The following is a 21,790-nucleotide window of genomic DNA, read 5'->3' as shown; positions in this document are numbered from 1 at the left end:
GAGAAACAGAGAGAGAAAGAGAGAGACAGCAACAGAGAGAGAGACAGCAACAGAGAGAGAGAGACAGCAACAGAGAGAGAAAGAGAGAGAGACAGCAACAGAGAGAGAAAGAGAGTGACAGACAGAGACAGAAACAGAGAGAGAAAGAGAGAGACAGCAACAGAGAGAAAGAGAGAGACAGCAACAGAGAGAGAAAGAGAGAGAGAGACAGCAACAGAGAGAGAGAGACAGCAACAGAGAGAGAAAGAGAGTGACAGACAGAGACAGAAACAGAGAGAGAAAGAGAGAGACAGCAACAGAGAGAGAAAGAGAGAGACAGCAACAGAGAGAGAGAGACAGCAACAGAGAGAGAGAGACAGCAACAGAGAGAGAAAGAGAGTGACAGACAGAGACAGAAACAGAGAGAGAAAGAGAGAGACAGCAACAGAGAGAGAAAGAGAGAGAGAGACAGCAACAGAGAGAGAGAGACAGCAACAGAGAGAGAAAGAGAGAGAGAGACAGCAACAGAGAGAGAAAGAGAGAGAGAGACAGCAACAGAGAGAGAAAGAGAGACGGAGACAGACAGAGACAGCAACAGAGAGAGAAAGAGAGAGAGAGACAGCAACAGAGAGAGAGACAGACAGAGACAGCAACAGAGAGAGAAAGAGAGACGGAGACAGACAGAGACAGCAACAGAGAGAGAAAGAGAGAGAGAGACAGCAACAGAGAGAGAGACAGACAGAGACAGCAACAGAGAGAGAAAGAGAGACGGAGACAGACAGAGACAGCAACAGAGAGAGAAAGAGAGACGGAGACAGACAGAGACAGCAACAGAGAGAGAAAGAGAGAGAGAGACAGCAACAGAGAGAGAGACAGACAGAGACAGCAACAGAGAGAGAAAGAGAGTGACAGACAGAGACAGAAACAGAGAGAGAAAGAGAGAGACAGCAACAGAGAGAGAAAGAGAGAGACAGCAACAGAGAGAGAGAGACAGCAACAGAGAGAGAGAGACAGCAACAGAGAGAGAAAGAGAGTGACAGACAGAGACAGAAACAGAGAGAGAAAGAGAGAGACAGCAACAGAGAGAGAAAGAGAGAGAGAGACAGCAACAGAGAGAGAGAGACAGCAACAGAGAGAGAAAGAGAGAGAGAGACAGCAACAGAGAGAGAAAGAGAGAGAGAGACAGCAACAGAGAGAGAAAGAGAGACGGAGACAGACAGAGACAGCAACAGAGAGAGAAAGAGAGAGAGAGACAGCAACAGAGAGAGAGACAGACAGAGACGGCAACAGAGAGAGAAAGAGAGAGACAGCAACAGAGAGAGAAAGAGAGAGAGAGAGAGCAACAGAGAGAGAGAGACAGCAACAGAGAGAGAAAGAGAGAGAGAGACAGCAACAGAGAGAGAAAGAGAGAGAGAGAGACAGCAACAGAGAGAGAAAGAGAGACGGAGACAGACAGAGACAGCAACAGAGAGAGAAAGAGAGAGAGAGACAGCAACAGAGAGAGAGACAGACAGAGACGGCAACAGAGAGAGAAAGAGAGACGGAGACAGACAGAGACAGCAACAGAGAGAGAAAGAGAGAGAGAGACAGCAACAGAGAGAGAGACAGACAGAGACAGCAACAGAGAGAGAAAGAGAGACGGAGACAGACAGAGACAGCAACAGAGAGAGAAAGAGAGACGGAGACAGACAGAGACAGCAACAGAGAGAGAAAGAGAGAGAGAGACAGCAACAGAGAGAGAGACAGACAGAGACAGCAACAGAGAGAGAAAGAGAGACGGAGACAGACAGAGACAGCAACAGAGAGAGAAAGAGAGACGGAGACAGACAGAGACAGCAACAGAGAGAGAAAGAGAGACGGAGACAGACAGAGACAGCAACAGAGAGAGAAAGAGAGAGACAAACAAAGAGAGCGAGAAAACGACTGACAGACACTACAAAGACCGTTGTTGGGCCCTGTTGTACCTGCCGTTCTCTCTCCTCCAGCTGCAGAGAGGAGACAGTGGCTTGCAGTCTGACCTCTGCCTGGACCACACACATGTGCCTCCTATAGAAGAGAACACACAGGTCATCTTCTAGCCATAGTAAAATTGACAGAAATACCACACTTTGTTGTGTTATGGATACAACACAGAAAGAATGCATGGTTTCATTTGGGTATGTCCTTTTATAAACAGCAACAAAATGAAGGTATCGCCTTGCCCCTGGCATGTTGGGTGATGCTTTCCATCGCTCTGCACAGGCTCTCCCAGCGAGTGTATCCTGCAGCTCCCCAACCGTACTCTGGAGTTCTTGTGTTGTTCTCTCCAGAGACACAGGTGCTGGCTCTGCTGCAGAGTCCTGGAGCAATAGGTCAAAGGTCAGTTAGAGGGTGCCTACTCCTAGATGGTCAAATCGGATATCTGAAGCTGATCTGGGACCAGTTTATGGTTTCAGATGGTTCTGAAAGGTAACTGAAGACTGAACACCATGAAATGATGTTATGATGTTACTGGTGGTGTTTTGTCAAAACAATACTTCAGGTACGCAACCATCAATCTCTCCCTCCATTCATCAGTATAATAATAGCATAACTCACCTCTCCCTCCATCCATCAGTATAATAATACCATAACTCACCTCTCCCTCCAGCAGTACAATAATACCATAACTCATCTCTCCCTAATCAGTATAATAATACCATAACTCACCTCTCCCTCCATCTATCAGTACAATAATACCATAACTCATCTCTCCCTAATCAGTATAATAATACCATAACTCATCTCTCCCTCATCAGTATAATAATACCATAACTCACCTCTCCCTCCATCTATCAGTATAATAATACCATAACTCACCTCTCCCTCCAGCAGTACAATAATACCATAACTCATCTCTCCTAATCAGTATAATAATACCATAACTCACCTCTCCCTCATCAGTATAATAATACCATAACTCACCTCTCCCTCCAGCAGTACAATAATACCATAACTCATCTCTCCCTAATCAGTATAATAATACCATAACTCATCTCTCCCTCATCAGTATAATAATACCATAACTCATCTCTCCCTCATCAGTATAATAATACCATAACTCACCTCTCCCTCCATCTATCAGTATAATAATACCATAACTCACCTCTCCCTCCAGCAGTACAATAATACCATAACTCATCTCTCCCTAATCAGTATAATAATACCATAACTCATCTCTCCCTCATCAGTATAATAATACCATAACTCACCTCTCCCTCCATCTATCAGTATAATAATACCATAACTCATCTCTCCCTCATCAGTCAGTATAATAATACCATAACTCATCTCCCATTCAGTATAATAATACCATCTCATCTCCTCAGTATAATAATACCATAACTCACGTCTCCCTCCATCTATCAGTATAATAATACCATAACTCACCTCTCCCTCCAGCAGTACAATAATACCATAACTCATCTCTCCCTAATCAGTATAATAATACCATAACTCATCTCTCCCTCATCAGTATAATAATACCATAACTCACCTCTCCCTCCATCTATCAGTATAATAATACCATAACTCACCTCTCCCTCCAGCAGTACAATAATACCATAACTCATCTCTCCCTAATCAGTATAATAATACCATAACTCATCTCTCCCTCATCAGTACAATAATACCATAACTCATCTCTCCCTAATCAGTATAATAATACCATAACTCACCTCTCCCTCATCAGTATAATAATACCATAACTCATCTCTCCCTCATCAGTATAATAATACCATAACTCACCTCTCCCTCCATCTATCAGTATAATAATACCATAACTCACCTCTCCCTCCAGCAGTACAATAATACCATAACTCATCTCTCCCTCCAGCAGTATAATAATACCATAACTCATCTCTCCCTCATCAGTATAATAATACCATAACTCACCTCTCCCTCCATCTATCAGTATAATAATACCATAACTCATCTCTCCCTCCATCTAAGTATAATACCATAACTCATCTCTCCCTCCATCTATATATCAGTATAATAATACCATAACTCATCTCTCGGAGGGAGAGATCCATCAGAATAATAATACCATAACTCATCTCTCCCTCCAGCAGTACAATAATACTGTAACTCATCTCTCCCTCCATCCATCAGTATAATAATACCATAAATCACCTCTCCCTCCATCATCAGTATAATAATACCATAACTCATCTCTCCCTCCATCATCAGTATAATAATACCATAACTCATCTTTCCCTCCATAATAATCAGTATAATAATACCATAACTCATCTTTCCCTCCATCCATCAGTATAATAATACCATAACTCATCTCTCCCTATAATAATACATCATCTCTCCCTCCATCCATCAGTATAATAATACCATAACTCATCTTTCCCTCCATCCATCAGTATAATAATACCATAACTCATCTCTCCCTCCATCAGTATAATAATACTGTAACTCATCTTTCCCTCCATTCATCAGTATAATAATACCATAACTCATCTCTCCCTCCATCCATCAGTATAATAATACTGTAACTCATCTTTCCCTCCATCAGTCAGTATAATAATCATCTCTCCCTCATCTATTCCTCATCCATCCCATCCATCAGTATAATAATACCATAACTCATCTCCCTCCAGCAGTACAATAATACCTAACTCATCTCATCAGTATAATAATACCATAACTCATCTTTCCCTCCATCCATCAGTATAATAATACCATAACTCATCTTTCCCTCCATCTATCAGTATAATAATACCATAACTCATCTCTCCCCATCCAGCAGTACAATAATACTGTAACTCATCTCTCCCTCCAGCAGTATAATAATACCATCTCTCCCTCCATCATCAGTATAATAATACCATAACTCATCTTTCCCTCCAGCAGTATAATAATACTGTAACTCATCTCTCCCTCCATCCATCAGTACAATAATACCATAACTCATCTTTCCCTCCAGCAGTACAATAATACCATAACTCATCTTTCCCTCCAGCAGTATAATAATACCATAACTCATCTTTCCCTCCATCATATAATATAGTCCAATAATATATAATAATACCATAACCCTCAATACTCTCCTCCAGCAGTATAATAATACCATAACTCATCTCTCCATCAGTACAATAATACTGTAACTCATCTTTCCCTCCATCCATCAGTATAATAATACCGTAACTCATCTTTCCCTCCAGCAGTACAATAATACTGTAACTCATCTCTCCCTCCATCCATCAGTATAATAATACCATAAATCACCTCTCCCTCCATCTATCAGTGTAATAATACCATAACTCATCTCTCCCTTCAGCAGTACAATAATACCGTAACTCATCTTTCCCTCCAGCAGTACAATAATACTGTAACTCATCTTTCCCTCCAGCAGTATAATAATACCATAACTCATCTCTCCCTCCATTCATCAGTATAATAATACCATAACTCATCTCTCCCTCCATCCATAAGTATAATAATACCATAACTCATCTCTCCCTCCATTCATCAGTATAATAATACCATAACTCATCTCTCCCTCCATCCATCAGTATAATAATACCATAACTCATCTCTCCCTCCATTCATCAGTACAATAATACCGTAACTCATCTCTCCCTCCAGCAGTACAATAATACTGTAACTCATCTCTCCCTCCAGCAGTACAATAATACTGTAACTCATCTTTCCCTCCATCCATCAGTATAATAATACTGTAACTCATCTTTCCCTCCATCCATCAGTATAATAATACTGTAACTCATCTTTCCCTCCATCCATCAGTATAATAATACTGTAACTCATCTTTCCCTCCATTCATCAGTATAATAATACTGTAACTCATCTTTCCCTCCATTCATCAGTATAATAATACCGTAACTCATCTCTCCCTCCATCCATCAGTATAATAATACTGTAACTCATCTTTCCCTCCATCCATCAGTATAATAATACTGTAACTCATCTTTATAATAATACCTCCATCCATCAGTATAATAATACTGTAACTCATCTTTCCCTCCATTCATCAGTATAATAATACTGTAACTCATCTTTCCCTCCATTCATCAGTATAATAATACCGTAACTCATCTCTCCCTCCATCCATCAGTATAATAATACTGTAACTCATCTTTCCCTCCATCCATCAGTATAATAATACTGTAACTCATCTTTCCCTCCATTCATCAGTATAATAATACTGTAACTCATCTTTCCCTCCATCCATCAGTATAATAATACTGTAACTCATCTTTCCCTCCATCCATCAGTATAATAATACTGTAACTCATCTTTCCCTCCATCCATCAGTATAATAATACTGTAACTCATCTTTCCCTCCATCCATCAGTATAATAATACTGTAACTCATCTTTCCCTCCATTCATCAGTATAATAATACTGTAACTCATCTTTCCCTCCATTCATCAGTATAATAATACCGTAACTCATCTCTCCCTCCATCCATCAGTATAATAATACTGTAACTCATCTTTCCCTCCATCCATCAGTATAATAATACTGTAACTCATCTTTCCCTCCATCCATCAGTATAATAATACTGTAACTCATCTTTCCCTCCATTCATCAGTATAATAATACCGTAACTCATCTCTCCCTCCATCCATCAGTATAATAATACTGTAACTCATCTTTCCCTCCATCCATCAGTATAATAATACTGTAACTCATCTTTCCCTCCATTCATCAGTATAATAATACCGTAACTCATCTCTCCCTCCATCCATCAGTATAATAATACTGTAACTCATCTTTCCCTCCATCCATCAGTATAATAATACTGTAACTCATCTTTCCCTCCATCCATCAGTATAATAATACTGTAACTCATCTTTCCCTCCATTCATCAGTATAATAATACTGTAACTCATCTTTCCTCCATCCATCAGTATAATAATACCGTAACTCATCTCTCCCTCCATCCATCAGTATAATAATACTGTAACTCATCTTTCCCTCCATCCATCAGTATAATAATACTGTAACTCATCATCTCCCTCCATCCATCCATCAGTATAATAATACTGTAACTCATCTTTCCTCCATCCATCAGTATAATAATACCATAACTCATCTTTCCCTCCATCCATCAGTATAATAATACTGTAACTCATCTTTCCCTCTCATCTTTCCCTCCATCAGTATAATAATACCATAACTCATCTTTCCCTCCATCCATCAGTATAATAATACCATAACTCATCTCTCCCTCCATCCATCAGTATAATAATACTGTAACTCATCTTTCCCTCCATCCATCAGTATAATAATACTGTAACTCATCTTTCCCTCCATTCATCAGTATAATAATACTGTAACTCATCTTTCCCTCCATTCATCAGTATAATAATATAGTAACTCATCTCTCCCTCCATCCATCAGTATAATAATACTGTAACTCATCTTTCCCTCCATTCATCATTACAATAATACTGTAACTCATCTCTCCCTCCATTCATCAGTATAATAATACCGTAACTCATCTCTCCCTCCATTCATCAGTATAATAATACCATAACTCATCTCTCCCTCCATTCATCAGTACAATAATACCGTAACTCATCTCTCCCTCCAGCAGTACAATAATACTGTAACTCATCTTTCCCTCCATCAGTACAATAATACTGTAACTCATCTTTCCCTCCATTCATCAGTATAATAATACCGTAACTCATCTCTCCCTCCATCCATCAGTATAATAATACTGTAACTCATCTTTCCCTCCATCCATCAGTATAATAATACTGTAACTCATCTTTCCCTCCATTCATCAGTATAATAATACTGTAACTCATCTTTCCCTCCATCCATCAGTATAATAATACTGTAACTCATCTTTCCCTCCATCCATCAGTATAATAATACTGTAACTCATCTTTCCCTCCATCCATCAGTATAATAATACTGTAACTCATCTTTCCCTCCATCCATCAGTATAATAATACTGTAACTCATCTCTCCCTCCATCCATCAGTATAATAATACTGTAACTCATCTTTCCCTCCATCCATCAGTATAATAATACTGTAACTCATCTTTCCCTCCATCCATCAGTATAATAATACTGTAACTCATCTTTCCCTCCATCCATCAGTATAATAATACTGTAACTCATCTTTCCCTCCATCCATCAGTATAATAATACTGTAACTCATCTCTCCCTCCAGCATTCCAATAATACTGTAACTCATCTCTCCATCCATCCATCAGTATAATAATACTGTAACTCATCTTTCCCTCCATCCATCAGTATAATAATACTGTAACTCATCTCTCCCTCCATCCATCAGTACAATAATACTGTAACTCATCTTTCCCTCCAGCAGTACAATAATACTGTAACTCATCTTTCACTCCATCCATCAGTATAATAATACCGTAACTCATCTTTCCCTCCATTCATCAGTACAATAATACTGTCACTCATCTTTCCCTCCATCCATCAGTATAATAATACTGTAACTCATCTTTCCCTCCAGCAGTACAATAATACTGTAACTCATCTCTCCCTCCATCCATCAGTATAATAATACCATAAATCACCTCTCCCTCCATCTATCAGTGTAATAATACCATAACTCATCTCTCCCTTCAGCAGTACAATAATACCGTAACTCATCTTCCCTCCAGCAGTACAATAATACTGTAACTCATCTTTCCCTCCAGCAGTATAATAATACCGTAACTCATCTTTCCCTCCATTCATCAGTATAATAATACCGTAACTCATCTTGCCCTCCATCCATCAGTATAATAATACCATAACTCATCTCTCCCTCCATTCATCAGTATAATAATACCGTAACTCATCTCTCCCTCCATTCATCAGTATAATAATACCATAACTCATCTCTCCCTCCATTCATCAGTACAATAATACCGTAACTCATCTCTCCCTCCAGCAGTACAATAATACTGTAACTCATCTTTCCCTCCATCCATCAGTATAATAATACTGTAACTCATCTTTCCCTCCATCCATCAGTATAATAATACTGTAACTCATCTTTCCCTCCATTCATCAGTATAATAATACTGTAACTCATCTTTCCCTCCATTCATCAGTATAATAATACCATAACTCATCTCTCCCTCCATCCATCAGTATAATAATACTGTAACTCATCTTTCCCTCCATCCATCAGTATAATAATACTGTAACTCATCTTTCCCTCCATTCATCAGTATAATAATACTGTAACTCATCTTTCCCTCCATTCATCAGTATAATAATACTGTAACTCATCTTTCCCTCCATCCATCAGTATAATAATACTGTAACTCATCTTTCCCTCCATCCATCAGTATAATAATACTGTAACTCATCTTTCCCTCCATTCATCAGTATAATAATACTGTAACTCATCTTTCCCTCCATTCATCAGTATAATAATACTGTAACTCATCTCTCCCTCCATCCATCAGTATAATAATACTGTAACTCATCTTTCCCTCCATCCATCAGTATAATAATACTGTAACTCATCTTTCCCTCCATTCATCAGTATAATAATACTGTAACTCATCTTTCCCTCCATCCATCAGTATAATAATACTGTAACTCATCTTTCCCTCCATTCATCAGTATAATAATACCGTAACTCATCTCTCCCTCCATCCATCAGTATAATAATACTGTAACTCATCTTTCCCTCCATCCATCAGTATAATAATACTGTAACTCATCTTTCCCTCCATCCATCAGTATAATAATACTGTAACTCATCTTTCCCTCCATCCATCAGTATAATAATACTGTAACTCATCTTTCCCTCCATCCATCAGTATAATAATACTGTAACTCATCTTTCCCTCCATCCATCAGTATAATAATACTGTAACTCATCTTTCCCTCCATCATCAGTATAATAATACTGTAACTCATCTTTCCTCCATCCATCAGTATAATAATACTGTAACTCATCTTTCCCTCCATCCATCAGTATAATAATACTGTAACTCATCTTTCCCTCCATCCATCAGTATAATAATACTGTAACTCATCTTTCCCTCCATCCATCAGTATAATAATACTGTAACTCATCTTTCCCTCCATTCATCAGTATAATAATACTGTCATCTTTCTCCCTCAATCAGTATAATAATACATCATCTTTCCCTCCATCCATCAGTATAATAATACTGTAACTCATCTTTCCCTCCATCCATCAGTATAATAATACTGTAACTCATCTTTCCCTCCATCCATCAGTACAATAATACTGTAACTCATCTCTCCATCCATCAGTATAATAATACCGTAACTCATCTTTCCCTCCAGCAGTATAATAATACTGTAACTCATCTTTCCCTCCATCAGTATAATAATACCATAACTCATCTTTCCCTCCATCCATCAGTACAATAATACTGTAACTCATCTTTCCCTCCATCCATCAGTATAATAATACTGTAACTCATCTTTCCCTCCATTCATCAGTACAATAATACTGTAACTCATCTTTCCCTCCATCCATCAGTATAATAATACTGTAACTCATCTTCTCCCTCCATTCCAATAATACTGTAACTCATCTTTCCCTCCATCCATCAGTATAATAATACTGTAACTCATCTCTCCCTCCATCCATCAGTACAATAATACTGTAACTCATCTTTCCCTCCAGCAGTACAATAATACTGTAACTCATCTTTCCCTCCATCCATCAGTATAATAATACCGTAACTCATCTTTCCCTCCATTCATCAGTACAATAATACTGTAACTCATCTTTCCCTCCATCCATCAGTATAATAATACTGTAACTCATCTTCCCTCCAGCAGTATAATAATACTGTAACTCATCTCTCCCTCCATCCATCAGTATAATAATACCATAAATCACCTCTCCCTCCATCTATCAGTGTAATAATACCATAACTCATCTCTCCCTTCAGCAGTACAATAATACCGTAACTCATCTTTCCCTCCAGCAGTACAATAATACTGTAACTCATCTTTCCCTCCAGCAGTATAATAATTCCATAACTCATCTCTCCCTCCATTCATCAGTATAATAATACCGTAACTCATCTTTCCCTCCATTCATCAGTATAATAATACCGTAACTCATCTTTCCCTCCATCCATCAGTATAATAATACCATAACTCATCTTTCCCTCCATTCATCAGTATAATAATACTGTAACTCATCTCTCCCTCCAGCATTCATCAATAATACTGTAACTCATCTCTCCCTCCATCCATCAGTATAATAATACTGTAACTCATCTTTCCCTCCAGCAGTATAATAATACTGTAACTCATCTCTCCCTCCATCCATCAGTACAATAATACTGTAACTCATCTTTCCCTCCAGCAGTACAATAATACTGTAACTCATCTTTCTCTCCATCCATCAGTATAATAATACCGTAACTCATCTTTCCCTCCATTCATCAGTACAATAATACTGTAACTCATCTGACCCTCCATCCATCAGTATAATAATACTGTAACTCATCTTTCCCTCCAGCAGTATAATAATACTGTAACTCATCTCTCCCTCCATTCATCAGTATAATAATACCATAACTCATCTCTCCCTCCATTCATCAGTACAATAATACCGTAACTCATCTCTCCCTCCAGCAGTACAATAATACTGTAACTCATCTTTCCCTCCATCCATCAGTATAATAATACTGTAACTCATCTTTCCCTCCATCCATCAGTATAATAATACTGTAACTCATCTTTCCCTCCATTCATCAGTATAATAATACTGTAACTCATCTTTCCCTCCATTCATCAGTATAATAATACCATAACTCATCTCTCCCTCCATCCATCAGTATAATAATACTGTAACTCATCTTTCCCTCCATCCATCAGTATAATAATACTGTAACTCATCTTTCCCTCCATTCATCAGTATAATAATACTGTAACTCATCTTTCCCTCCATTCATCAGTATAATAATACTGTAACTCATCTTTCCCTCCATCCATCAGTATAATAATACTGTAACTCATCTTTCCCTCCATCCATCAGTATAATAATACTGTAACTCATCTTTCCCTCCATTCATCAGTATAATAATACTGTAACTCATCTTTCCCTCCATTCATCAGTATAATAATACCGTAACTCATCTCTCCCTCCATCCATCAGTATAATAATACTGTAACTCGTCTTTCCCTCCATCCATCAGTATAATAATACTGTAACTCATCTTTCCCTCCATTCATCAGTATAATAATACTGTAACTCATCTTTCCCTCCATCCATCAGTATAATAATACTGTAACTCATCTTTCCCTCCATTCATCAGGATAATAATACCGTAACTCATCTTTCCCTCCATCCATCAGTATAATAATACCGTAACTCATCTTTCCCTCCATCCATCAGTATAATAATACTGTAACTCATCTTTCCCTCCATCCATCAGTATAATAATACTGTAACTCATCTTTCCCTCCATCCATCAGTTTAATAATACTGTAACTCATCTTTCCCTCCATCCATCAGTATAATAATACTGTAACTCATCTTTCCCTCCATTCATCAGTATAATAATACTGTAACTCATCTTTCCCTCCATCCATCAGTATAATAATACTGTAACTCATCTTTCCCTCCATCCATCAGTATAATAATACTGTAACTCATCTTTCCCTCCATCCATCAGTATAATAATACTGTAACTCATCTTTCCCTCCATTCATCAGTGCAATAATACCGTAACTCAGCTCTCCCTCATAAGTATAATAATACTGTAACTCATCTTTCCCTCCATTTATCAGTATAATAATACTGTAACTCATCTTTCCCTCCATCCATCAGTATAATAATACCGTAACTCATCTTTCCCTCCATCCATCAGTACAATAATACTGTAACTCATCTCTCCATCCATCAGTATAATAATACCGTAACTCATCTTTCCCTCCAGCAGTATAATAATACTGTAACTCATCTTTCCCTCCAGCAGTATAATAATACCATAACTCATCTTTCCCTCCATCCATCAGTACAATAATACTGTAACTCATCTTTCCCTCCATCCATCAGTATAATAATACCGTAACTCATCTTTCCCTCCATTCATCAGTACAATAATACTGTAACTCATCTTTCCCTCCATCCATCAGTATAATAATACTGTAACTCATCTCTCCCTCCAGCATTCCAATAATACTGTAACTCATCTCTCCCTCCATCCATCAGTATAATAATACTGTAACTCATCTCTCCCTCCATCCATCAGTACAATAATACTGTAACTCATCTTTCCCTCCAGCAGTACAATAATACTGTAACTCATCTTTCCCTCCATCCATCAGTATAATAATACCGTAACTCATCTTTCCCTCCATTCATCAGTACAATAATACTGTAACTCATCTTTCCCTCCATCCATCAGTATAATAATACTGTAACTCATCTTCCCTCCAGCAGTATAATAATACTGTAACTCATCTCTCCTCCATCCATCAGTATAATAATACCATAAATCACCTCTCCCTCCATCTATCAGTGTAATAATACCATAACTCATCTCTCCCTTCAGCAGTACAATAATACCGTAACTCATCTTTCCCTCCAGCAGTACAATAATACTGTAACTCATCTTTCCCTCCAGCAGTATAATAATTCCATAACTCATCTCTCCCTCCATTCATCAGTATAATAATACCGTAACTCATCTTTCCCTCCATTCATCAGTATAATAATACCGTAACTCATCTTTCCCTCCATCCATCAGTATAATAATACCATAACTCATCTTTCCCTCCATTCATCAGTATAATAATACTGTAACTCATCTCTCCCTCCAGCATTCCAATAATACTGTAACTCATCTCTCCCTCCATCCATCAGTATAATAATACTGTAACTCATCTTTCCCTCCAGCAGTATAATAATACTGTAACTCATCTCTCCCTCCATCCATCAGTACAATAATACTGTAACTCATCTTTCCCTCCAGCAGTACAATAATACTGTAACTCATCTTTCACTCCATCCATCAGTATAATAATACCGTAACTCATCTTTCCCTCCATTCATCAGTACAATAATACTGTAACTCATCTGACCCTCCATCCATCAGTATAATAATACTGTAACTCATCTTTCCCTCCAGCAGTATAATAATACTGTAACTCATCTCTCCCTCCATCCATCAGTATAATAATACCATAAATCACCTCTCCCTCCATCTATCAGTGTAATAATACCATAACTCATCTCTCCCTTCAGCAGTACAAAATACCGTAACTAATCTTTCCCTCCAGCAGTATAATAATTCCATAACTCATCTCTCCCTCCATCCATCAGTATAATAATACCATAACTCATCTCTCCCTCCATCCATCAGTATAATAATACCGTAACTCATCTCTCCCTCCATTCATCAGTATAATAATACCGTAACTCATCTCTCCCTCCATTCATCAGTATAATAATACCATAACTCATCTCTCCCTCCATTCATCAGTACAATAATACCGTAACTCATCTCTCCCTCCAGCAGTACAATAATACTGTAACTCATCTTTCCCTCCATCCATCAGTATAATAATACTGTAACTCATCTTTCCCTCCATTCATCAGTATAATAATACTGTAACTCATCTTTCCCTCCATTCATCAGTATAATAATACCGTAACTCATCTCTCCCTCCATCCATCAGTATAATAATACTGTAACTCATCTTTCCCTCCATCCATCAGTATAATAATACTGTAACTCATATTTCCCTCCATCCATCAGTATAATAATACTGTAACTCATCTTTCCCTCCATTCATCAGTATAATAATACTGTAACTCATCTTTCCCTCCATCCATCAGTATAATAATACTGTAACTCATCTTTCCCTCCATTCATCAGTATAATAATACTGTAACTCATCTTTCCCTCCATCCATCAGTATAATAATACTGTAACTCATCTTTCCCTCCATCCATCAGTATAATAATACTGTAACTCATCTTTCCTCCATCCATCAGTATAATAATACTGTAATACTGTAACTCATCTTTCCCTCCATCCATCAGTATAATAATACTGTAACTCATCTTTCCCTCCATTCATCAGTATAATAATACTGTAACTCATCTTTCCCTCCATTCATCAGTATAATAATACCGTAACTCATCTCTCCTCCATCCATCAGTATAATAATACTGTAACTCATCTTTCCTCCATCCATCAGTATAATAATACTGTAACTCATCTTTCCATCTCCATCCATCAGTATAATAATACTGTAACTCATCTTTCCCTCCATTCATCAGTATAATAATACTGTAACTCATCTTTCCCTCCATTCATCAGTATAATAATACTGTAACTCATCTTTCCCTCCATCCATCAGTATAATAATACTGTAACTCATCTTTCCCTCCATCCATCAGTATAATAATACTGTAACTCATCTTTCCCTCCATTCATCAGTATAATAATACTGTAACTCATCTTTCCCTCCATCCATCAGTATAATAATACTGTAACTCATCTTTCCCTCCATCCATCAGTATAATAATACTGTAACTCATCTTTCCCTCCATTCATCAGTATAATAATACTGTAACTCATCTCTCCCTCCAGCATTCCAATAATACTGTAACTCATCTCTCCCTCCATCCATCAGTATAATAATACTGTAACTCATCTTTCCCTCCAGCAGTATAATAATACTGTAACTCATCTCTCCCTCCATCCATCAGTACAATAATACTGTAACTCATCTTTCCCTCCAGCAGTACAATAATACTGTAACTCATCTTTCCCTCCAGCAGTATAATAATACCGTAACTCATCTTTCCCTCCATTCATAATAATATAATAATAATATATGCCATTTAGCTGACGCTTTTATCCAAAGCGACTTACAGTCATGTGTGCATACATTCTACGTATGGGTGGTCCCGGGGATCGAACCCACTACCCTGGCGTTACAAGCGCCATGCTCTACCAACTGAGCTACAGAAGTACAATAATACTGTAACTCATCTTTCCCTCCATCCATCAGTATAATAATACTGTAACTCATCTCTCCCTCCATCCATCAGTATAATAATACCATAAATCACCTCTCCCTCCATCTATCAGTGTAATAATACCATAACTCATCTCTCCCTTCAGCAGTACAATAATACCGTAACTCATCTTTCCCTCCAGCAGTACAATAATACTGTAACTAATCTTTCCCTCCAGCAGTATAATAATTCCATAACTCATCTCTCCCTCCATTCATCAGTATAATAATACCATAACTCATCTCTCCCTCCATCCATCAGTATAATAATACCGTAACTCATCTCTCCCTCCATTCATCAGTATAATAATACCGTAACTCATCTCTCCCTCCATTCATCAGTATAATAATACCATAACTCATCTCTCCCTCCATTCATCAGTACAATAATACCGTAACTCATCTCTCCCTCCAGCAGTACAATAATACTGTAACTCATCTCTCCCTCCAGCAGTACAATAATACTGTAACTCATCTTTCCCTCCATCCATCAGTATAATAATACTGTAACTCATCTTTCCCTCCATCCATCAGTATAATAATACTGTAACTCATCTTTCCCTCCATCCATCAGTATAATAATACTGTAACTCATCTTTCCCTCCATTCATCAGTATAATAATACTGTAACTCATCTTTCCTCCATTCATCAGTATAATAATACCGTAACTCATCTCTCCTCCATCCATCAGTATAATAATACTGTAACTCATCTTTCCCTCCATCCATCAGTATAATAATACTGTAACTCATATTTCCTCCATCCATCAGTATAATAATACTGTAACTCATCTTTCCTCCATTCATCAGTATAATAATACTGTAACTCATCTTTCCCTCCATTCATCAGTATAATAATACCGTAACTCATCTCTCCCTCCATCCATCAGTATAATAATACTGTAACTCATCTTTCCCTCCATCCATCAGTATAATAATACTGTAACTCATCTTTCCTCCATTCATCAGTATAATAATACTGTAACTCATCTTTCCTCCATCCATCAGTATAATAATACTGTAACTCATCTTTCCCTCCATCCATCAGTATAATAATACTGTAACTCATCTTTCCCTCCATCCATCAGTATAATAATACTGTAACTCATCTTTCCCTCCATCCATCAGTATAATAATACTGTAACTCATCTTTCCCTCCATTCATCAGTATAATAATACTGTAACTCATCTTTCCCTCCATTCATCAGTATAATAATACCGTAACTCATCTCTCCCTCCATCCATCAGTATAATAATACTGTAACTCATCTTTCCCTCCATCCATCAGTATAATAATACTGTAACTCATCTTTCCCTCCATCCATCAGTATAATAATACTGTAACTCATCTTTCCCTCCATTCATCAGTATAATAATACTGTAACTCATCTTTCCCTCCATCCATCAGTATAATAATACTGTAACTCATCTTTCCCTCCATCCATCAGTATAATAATACTGTAACTCATCTTTCCCTCCATTCATCAGTATAATAATACTGTAACTCATCTTTCCCTCCATTCATCAGTATAATAATACCGTAACTCATCTCTCCCTCCATCCATCAGTATAATAATACTGTAACTCATCTTTCCCTCCATCCATCAGTATAATAATACTGTAACTCATCTTTCCCTCCATTCATCAGTATAATAATACTGTAACTCATCTTTCCTCCATTCATCAGTATAATAATACCGTAACTCATCTCTCCCTCCATCCATCAGTATAATAATACTGTAACTCATCTTTCCTCCATCCATCAGTATAATAATACTGTAACTCATCTTTCCCTCCATCCATCAGTATAATAATACTGTAACTCATCTTTCCCTCCATTCATCAGTATAATAATACTGTAACTCATCTTTCCTCCATTCATCAGTATAATAATACCGTAACTCATCTCTCCCTCCATCCATCAGTATAATAATACTGTAACTCATCTTTCCCTCCATCCATCAGTATAATAATACTGTAACTCATCTTTCCCTCCATTCATCAGTATAATAATACCGTAACTCATCTTTCCCTCCATCCATCAGTATAATAATACTGTAACTCATCTTTCCCTCCATCCATCAGTATAATAATACTGTAACTCATCTTTCCCTCCATCCATCAGTATAATAATACTGTAACTCATCTTTCCCTCCATTCATCAGTATAATAATACTGTAACTCATCTTTCCCTCCATTCATCAGTATAATAATACCGTAACTCATCTCTCCCTCCATCCATCAGTATAATAATACTGTAACTCATCTTTCCCTCCATCCATCAGTATAATAATACTGTAACTCATCTTTCCCTCCATTCATCAGTATAATAATACTGTAACTCATCTTTCCCTCCATCCATCAGTATAATAATACTGTAACTCATCTTTCCCTCCATCCATCAGTATAATAATACTGTAACTCATCTTTCCCTCCATTCATCAGTATAATAATACTGTAACTCATCTTTCCCTCCATTCATCAGTATAATAATACCGTAACTCATCTCTCCCTCCATCCATCAGTATAATAATACTGTAACTCATCTTTCCCTCCATCCATCAGTATAATAATACTGTAACTCATCTTTCCCTCCATTCATCAGTATAATAATACTGTAACTCATCTTTCCCTCCATTCATCAGTATAATAATACCGTAACTCATCTCTCCCTCCATCCATCAGTATAATAATACTGTAACTCATCTTTCCCTCCATCCATCAGTATAATAATACTGTAACTCATCTTTCCCTCCATCCATCAGTATAATAATACTGTAACTCATCTTTCCCTCCATTCATCAGTATAATAATACTGTAACTCATCTTTCCCTCCATTCATCAGTATAATAATACCGTAACTCATCTCTCCCTCCATCCATCAGTATAATAATACTGTAACTCATCTTTCCCTCCATCCATCAGTATAATAATACTGTAACTCATCTTTCCTCCATTCATCAGTATAATAATACTGTAACTCATCTTTCCCTCCATCCATCAGTATAATAATACTGTAACTCATCTTTCCTCCATTCATCAGGATAATAATACCGTAACTCATCTTTCCCTCCATCCATCAGTATAATAATACCGTAACTCATCTTTCCCTCCATTCATCAGTATAATAATACCGTAACTCATCTTTCCCTCCATCCATCAGTATAATAATACTGTAACTCATCTTTCCCTCCATCCATCAGTATAATAATACTGTAACTCATCTTTCCCTCCATCCATCAGTATAATAATACTGTAACTCATCTTTCCCTCCATCCATCAGTATAATAATACTGTAACTCATCTTTCCCTCCATTCATCAGTATAATAATACCGTAACTCATCTTTCCCTCCATTCATCAGTATAATAATACCGTAACTCATCTCTCCCTCCATCCATCAGTATAATAATACTGTAACTCATCTTTCCCTCCATCCATCAGTATAATAATACTGTAACTCATCTTTCCCTCCATTCATCAGTATAATAATACTGTAACTCATCTTTCCCTCCATCCATCAGTATAATAATACTGTAACTCATCTTTCCCTCCATTCATCAGGATAATAATACCGTAACTCATCTTTCCCTCCATCCATCAGTATAATAATACCGTAACTCATCTTTCCCTCCATTCATCAGTATAATAATACCGTAACTCATCTTTCCCTCCATCCATCAGTATAATAATACTGTAACTCATCTTTCCCTCCATCCATCAGTATAATAATACTGTAACTCATCTTTCCCTCCATCCATCAGTATAATAATACTGTAACTCATCTTTCCCTCCATCCATCAGTATAATAATACTGTAACTCATCTTTCCCTCCATTCATCAGTATAATAATACCGTAACTCATCTTTCCCTCCATCCATCAGTATAATAATACTGTAACTCATCTTTCCCTCCATCCATCAGTATAATAATACTGTAACTCATCTTTCCCTCCATCCATCAGTATAATAATACTGTAACTCATCTTTCCCTCCATTCATCAGTACAATAATACCGTAACTCAGCTCTCCCTCATCAGTATAATAATACTGTAACTCATCTTTCCCTCCATTTATCAGTATAATAATACTGTAACTCATCGTTCCCTCCATCCATCAGTATAATAATACCGTAACTCATCTTTCCCTCCATCCATCAGTACAATAATACTGTAACTCATCTCTCCATCCATCAGTATAATAATACCGTAACTCATCTTTGTGACAATACAGAGGCGGATGCAAGATGCAAGCAACGATGGTTTAATGACTACAGTTTACAACAGCAACAGGACAGACAGACTGTACTCAGACGGAATCCGACCCAGGGACTAGGGCGCATCTTCCAATGATAGCGTGCTGAGAAATCCAGGGGAGTGTGTCCGGATGGGTAGGAAGGAGCACAGCAGATAATCCACACAAGGGCGGCGAGAGAAGAGCACAGACACACGACACAACCTCAGGGAAGTAACAACGATCTGACAACAAGAAACACTGGTTACAGAACATATAAAGGGAAGATAAGTGTTTCCAGCTGGAGCAGACAATCAGGCCGAGATTGGGAACCACGCCCACACAAACACGGGAGAGAGAGAGAGAGAGAGAGAGAGAGAGAGAGAGAAAGAGAGGCAGTGGATTCATGAACCGTGACAATACCCCCCCCCCCCCTAGGAACGCCTCTTGGCGTTCCCAGGCGAATTTACCTGTCGATTGAAATCATCGATAAGGGAGTGATCCAGAATGTCCCTAGCAGGTACCCAACTTCTCTCCTCCGGGCCGTAACCTCCCAGTCCACCAGGTACTGGAATCCGCGTCCTCCTTCTAGAGTCCAAAATACAATTGACAGAAAAGGTGGGTTCCCCATCAACAAGTCGTGGCGGCGGGGGAACCGGGACCGGCGGGTTAATGCGTGCCTGAAACACAGGTTTTATTTTAGACACATGAAAGGTAGGATGAATTCTCCTATACGCCGGAGGAAGCTTGAGCCGGACCGCCACCGGACTAATGATCCTGGTGACTCTGAACGGGCCGATAAATTTGGGGGCAAGTTTGTTCGAAACGGATCGGAGTGGAATGTTCTTAGTAAAAAGCCACACTCTTTGGCCAACGACGTATACCGGAGGCTTCGACCGGTGGCGATCGGCCTTAGCCTTGGTGCGCGCCCCCACCCGGATGGTTGTCACAGAACGATCTGACCCTACCATGGATGCAGCGAGTTCAACGAGTCTGACCGAATTCATTTCCCGCAGTATCACGAGAATGGATCAACAAGAGGAGAACATCTCCAGCACAGATCGGGCAGTACAAGCCCTTGCGACGCAGGTATCCCAGCTGATCCAACAATTACAACATCTGAGGGGTTCCGCTGCGCCACCTACACCGGCAGTTCAACCCGCCCCGCCAGAGCCGGATTCCCAGCTAGAGCCACGGCTACCGACACCAGAGGGTTATTCAGGTGATCCTGACTATTGCAGAGCCTTTCTTACGAGATGTTCCATGCATTTCTCGTTGCAGCCACGGACCTTCAATCGTGAACAGTCTAAGGTAGCATTCATACTCACACTGCTATCAGGCAAAGCGGCTCTTTGGGGAACGGCGGTGTGGGCGAACCAGGACCCATGCTGCACCTCTTTCCAGACACTCTCCGAGGAGATGAGAAGGGTCTTCGATCGGGCCGTGGCGGGTAGGGAGGCGGCCAGACTACTCGCTGACCTTCGCCAAGGAGACCGTTCAGTATCGGAATACTCCATCCAATTCCGCACTCTGGCCGCAGAGTGTCAGTGGAACGAGGAGGCGCAGTGGGA

The 21,790-nt window shown here is 38.6% G+C and overlaps 1 protein-coding gene and 1 long non-coding RNA gene across 3 annotated transcripts in view; both read right to left on the bottom strand.

Annotated features, from left to right (window-relative positions):
- Positions 1 to 1,937: 1,937 nt before the first annotated feature.
- LOC127907595 (coiled-coil domain-containing protein 18-like) overlaps positions 1,938 to 21,790 on the bottom strand; it is a 33,899-nt gene continuing 14,046 nt past the window's right edge. Inside the window, exon 4 of the mRNA XM_052463461.1 lies at positions 1,938 to 2,318. Coding sequence (XP_052319421.1) covers positions 2,096 to 2,318 — 223 coding nt within the window. The 3' untranslated portion in view covers positions 1,938 to 2,095. The remainder of the gene's footprint in view (positions 2,319 to 21,790) is intronic.
- On the bottom strand, positions 2,696 to 3,826 carry LOC127907600 (uncharacterized). Of its 2 annotated transcripts, XR_008065101.1 has the most exons (4): positions 3,745 to 3,826; positions 3,388 to 3,674; positions 2,923 to 3,209; positions 2,696 to 2,817 (listed from the first exon to the last, which is right to left on the bottom strand). It is a non-coding gene; the product is annotated as an uncharacterized LOC127907600 (long non-coding RNA). The 2 variants fall into 2 exon arrangements; XR_008065100.1 differs by having other exon boundaries at positions 3,388 to 3,822.

This window comes from Oncorhynchus keta, chromosome 15 (genome assembly GCF_023373465.1).
Source record: "Oncorhynchus keta strain PuntledgeMale-10-30-2019 chromosome 15, Oket_V2, whole genome shotgun sequence".
NCBI lineage: Eukaryota > Metazoa > Chordata > Actinopteri > Salmoniformes > Salmonidae > Oncorhynchus > Oncorhynchus keta.
This window is presented reverse-complemented; position numbering and strand designations above follow the sequence as displayed.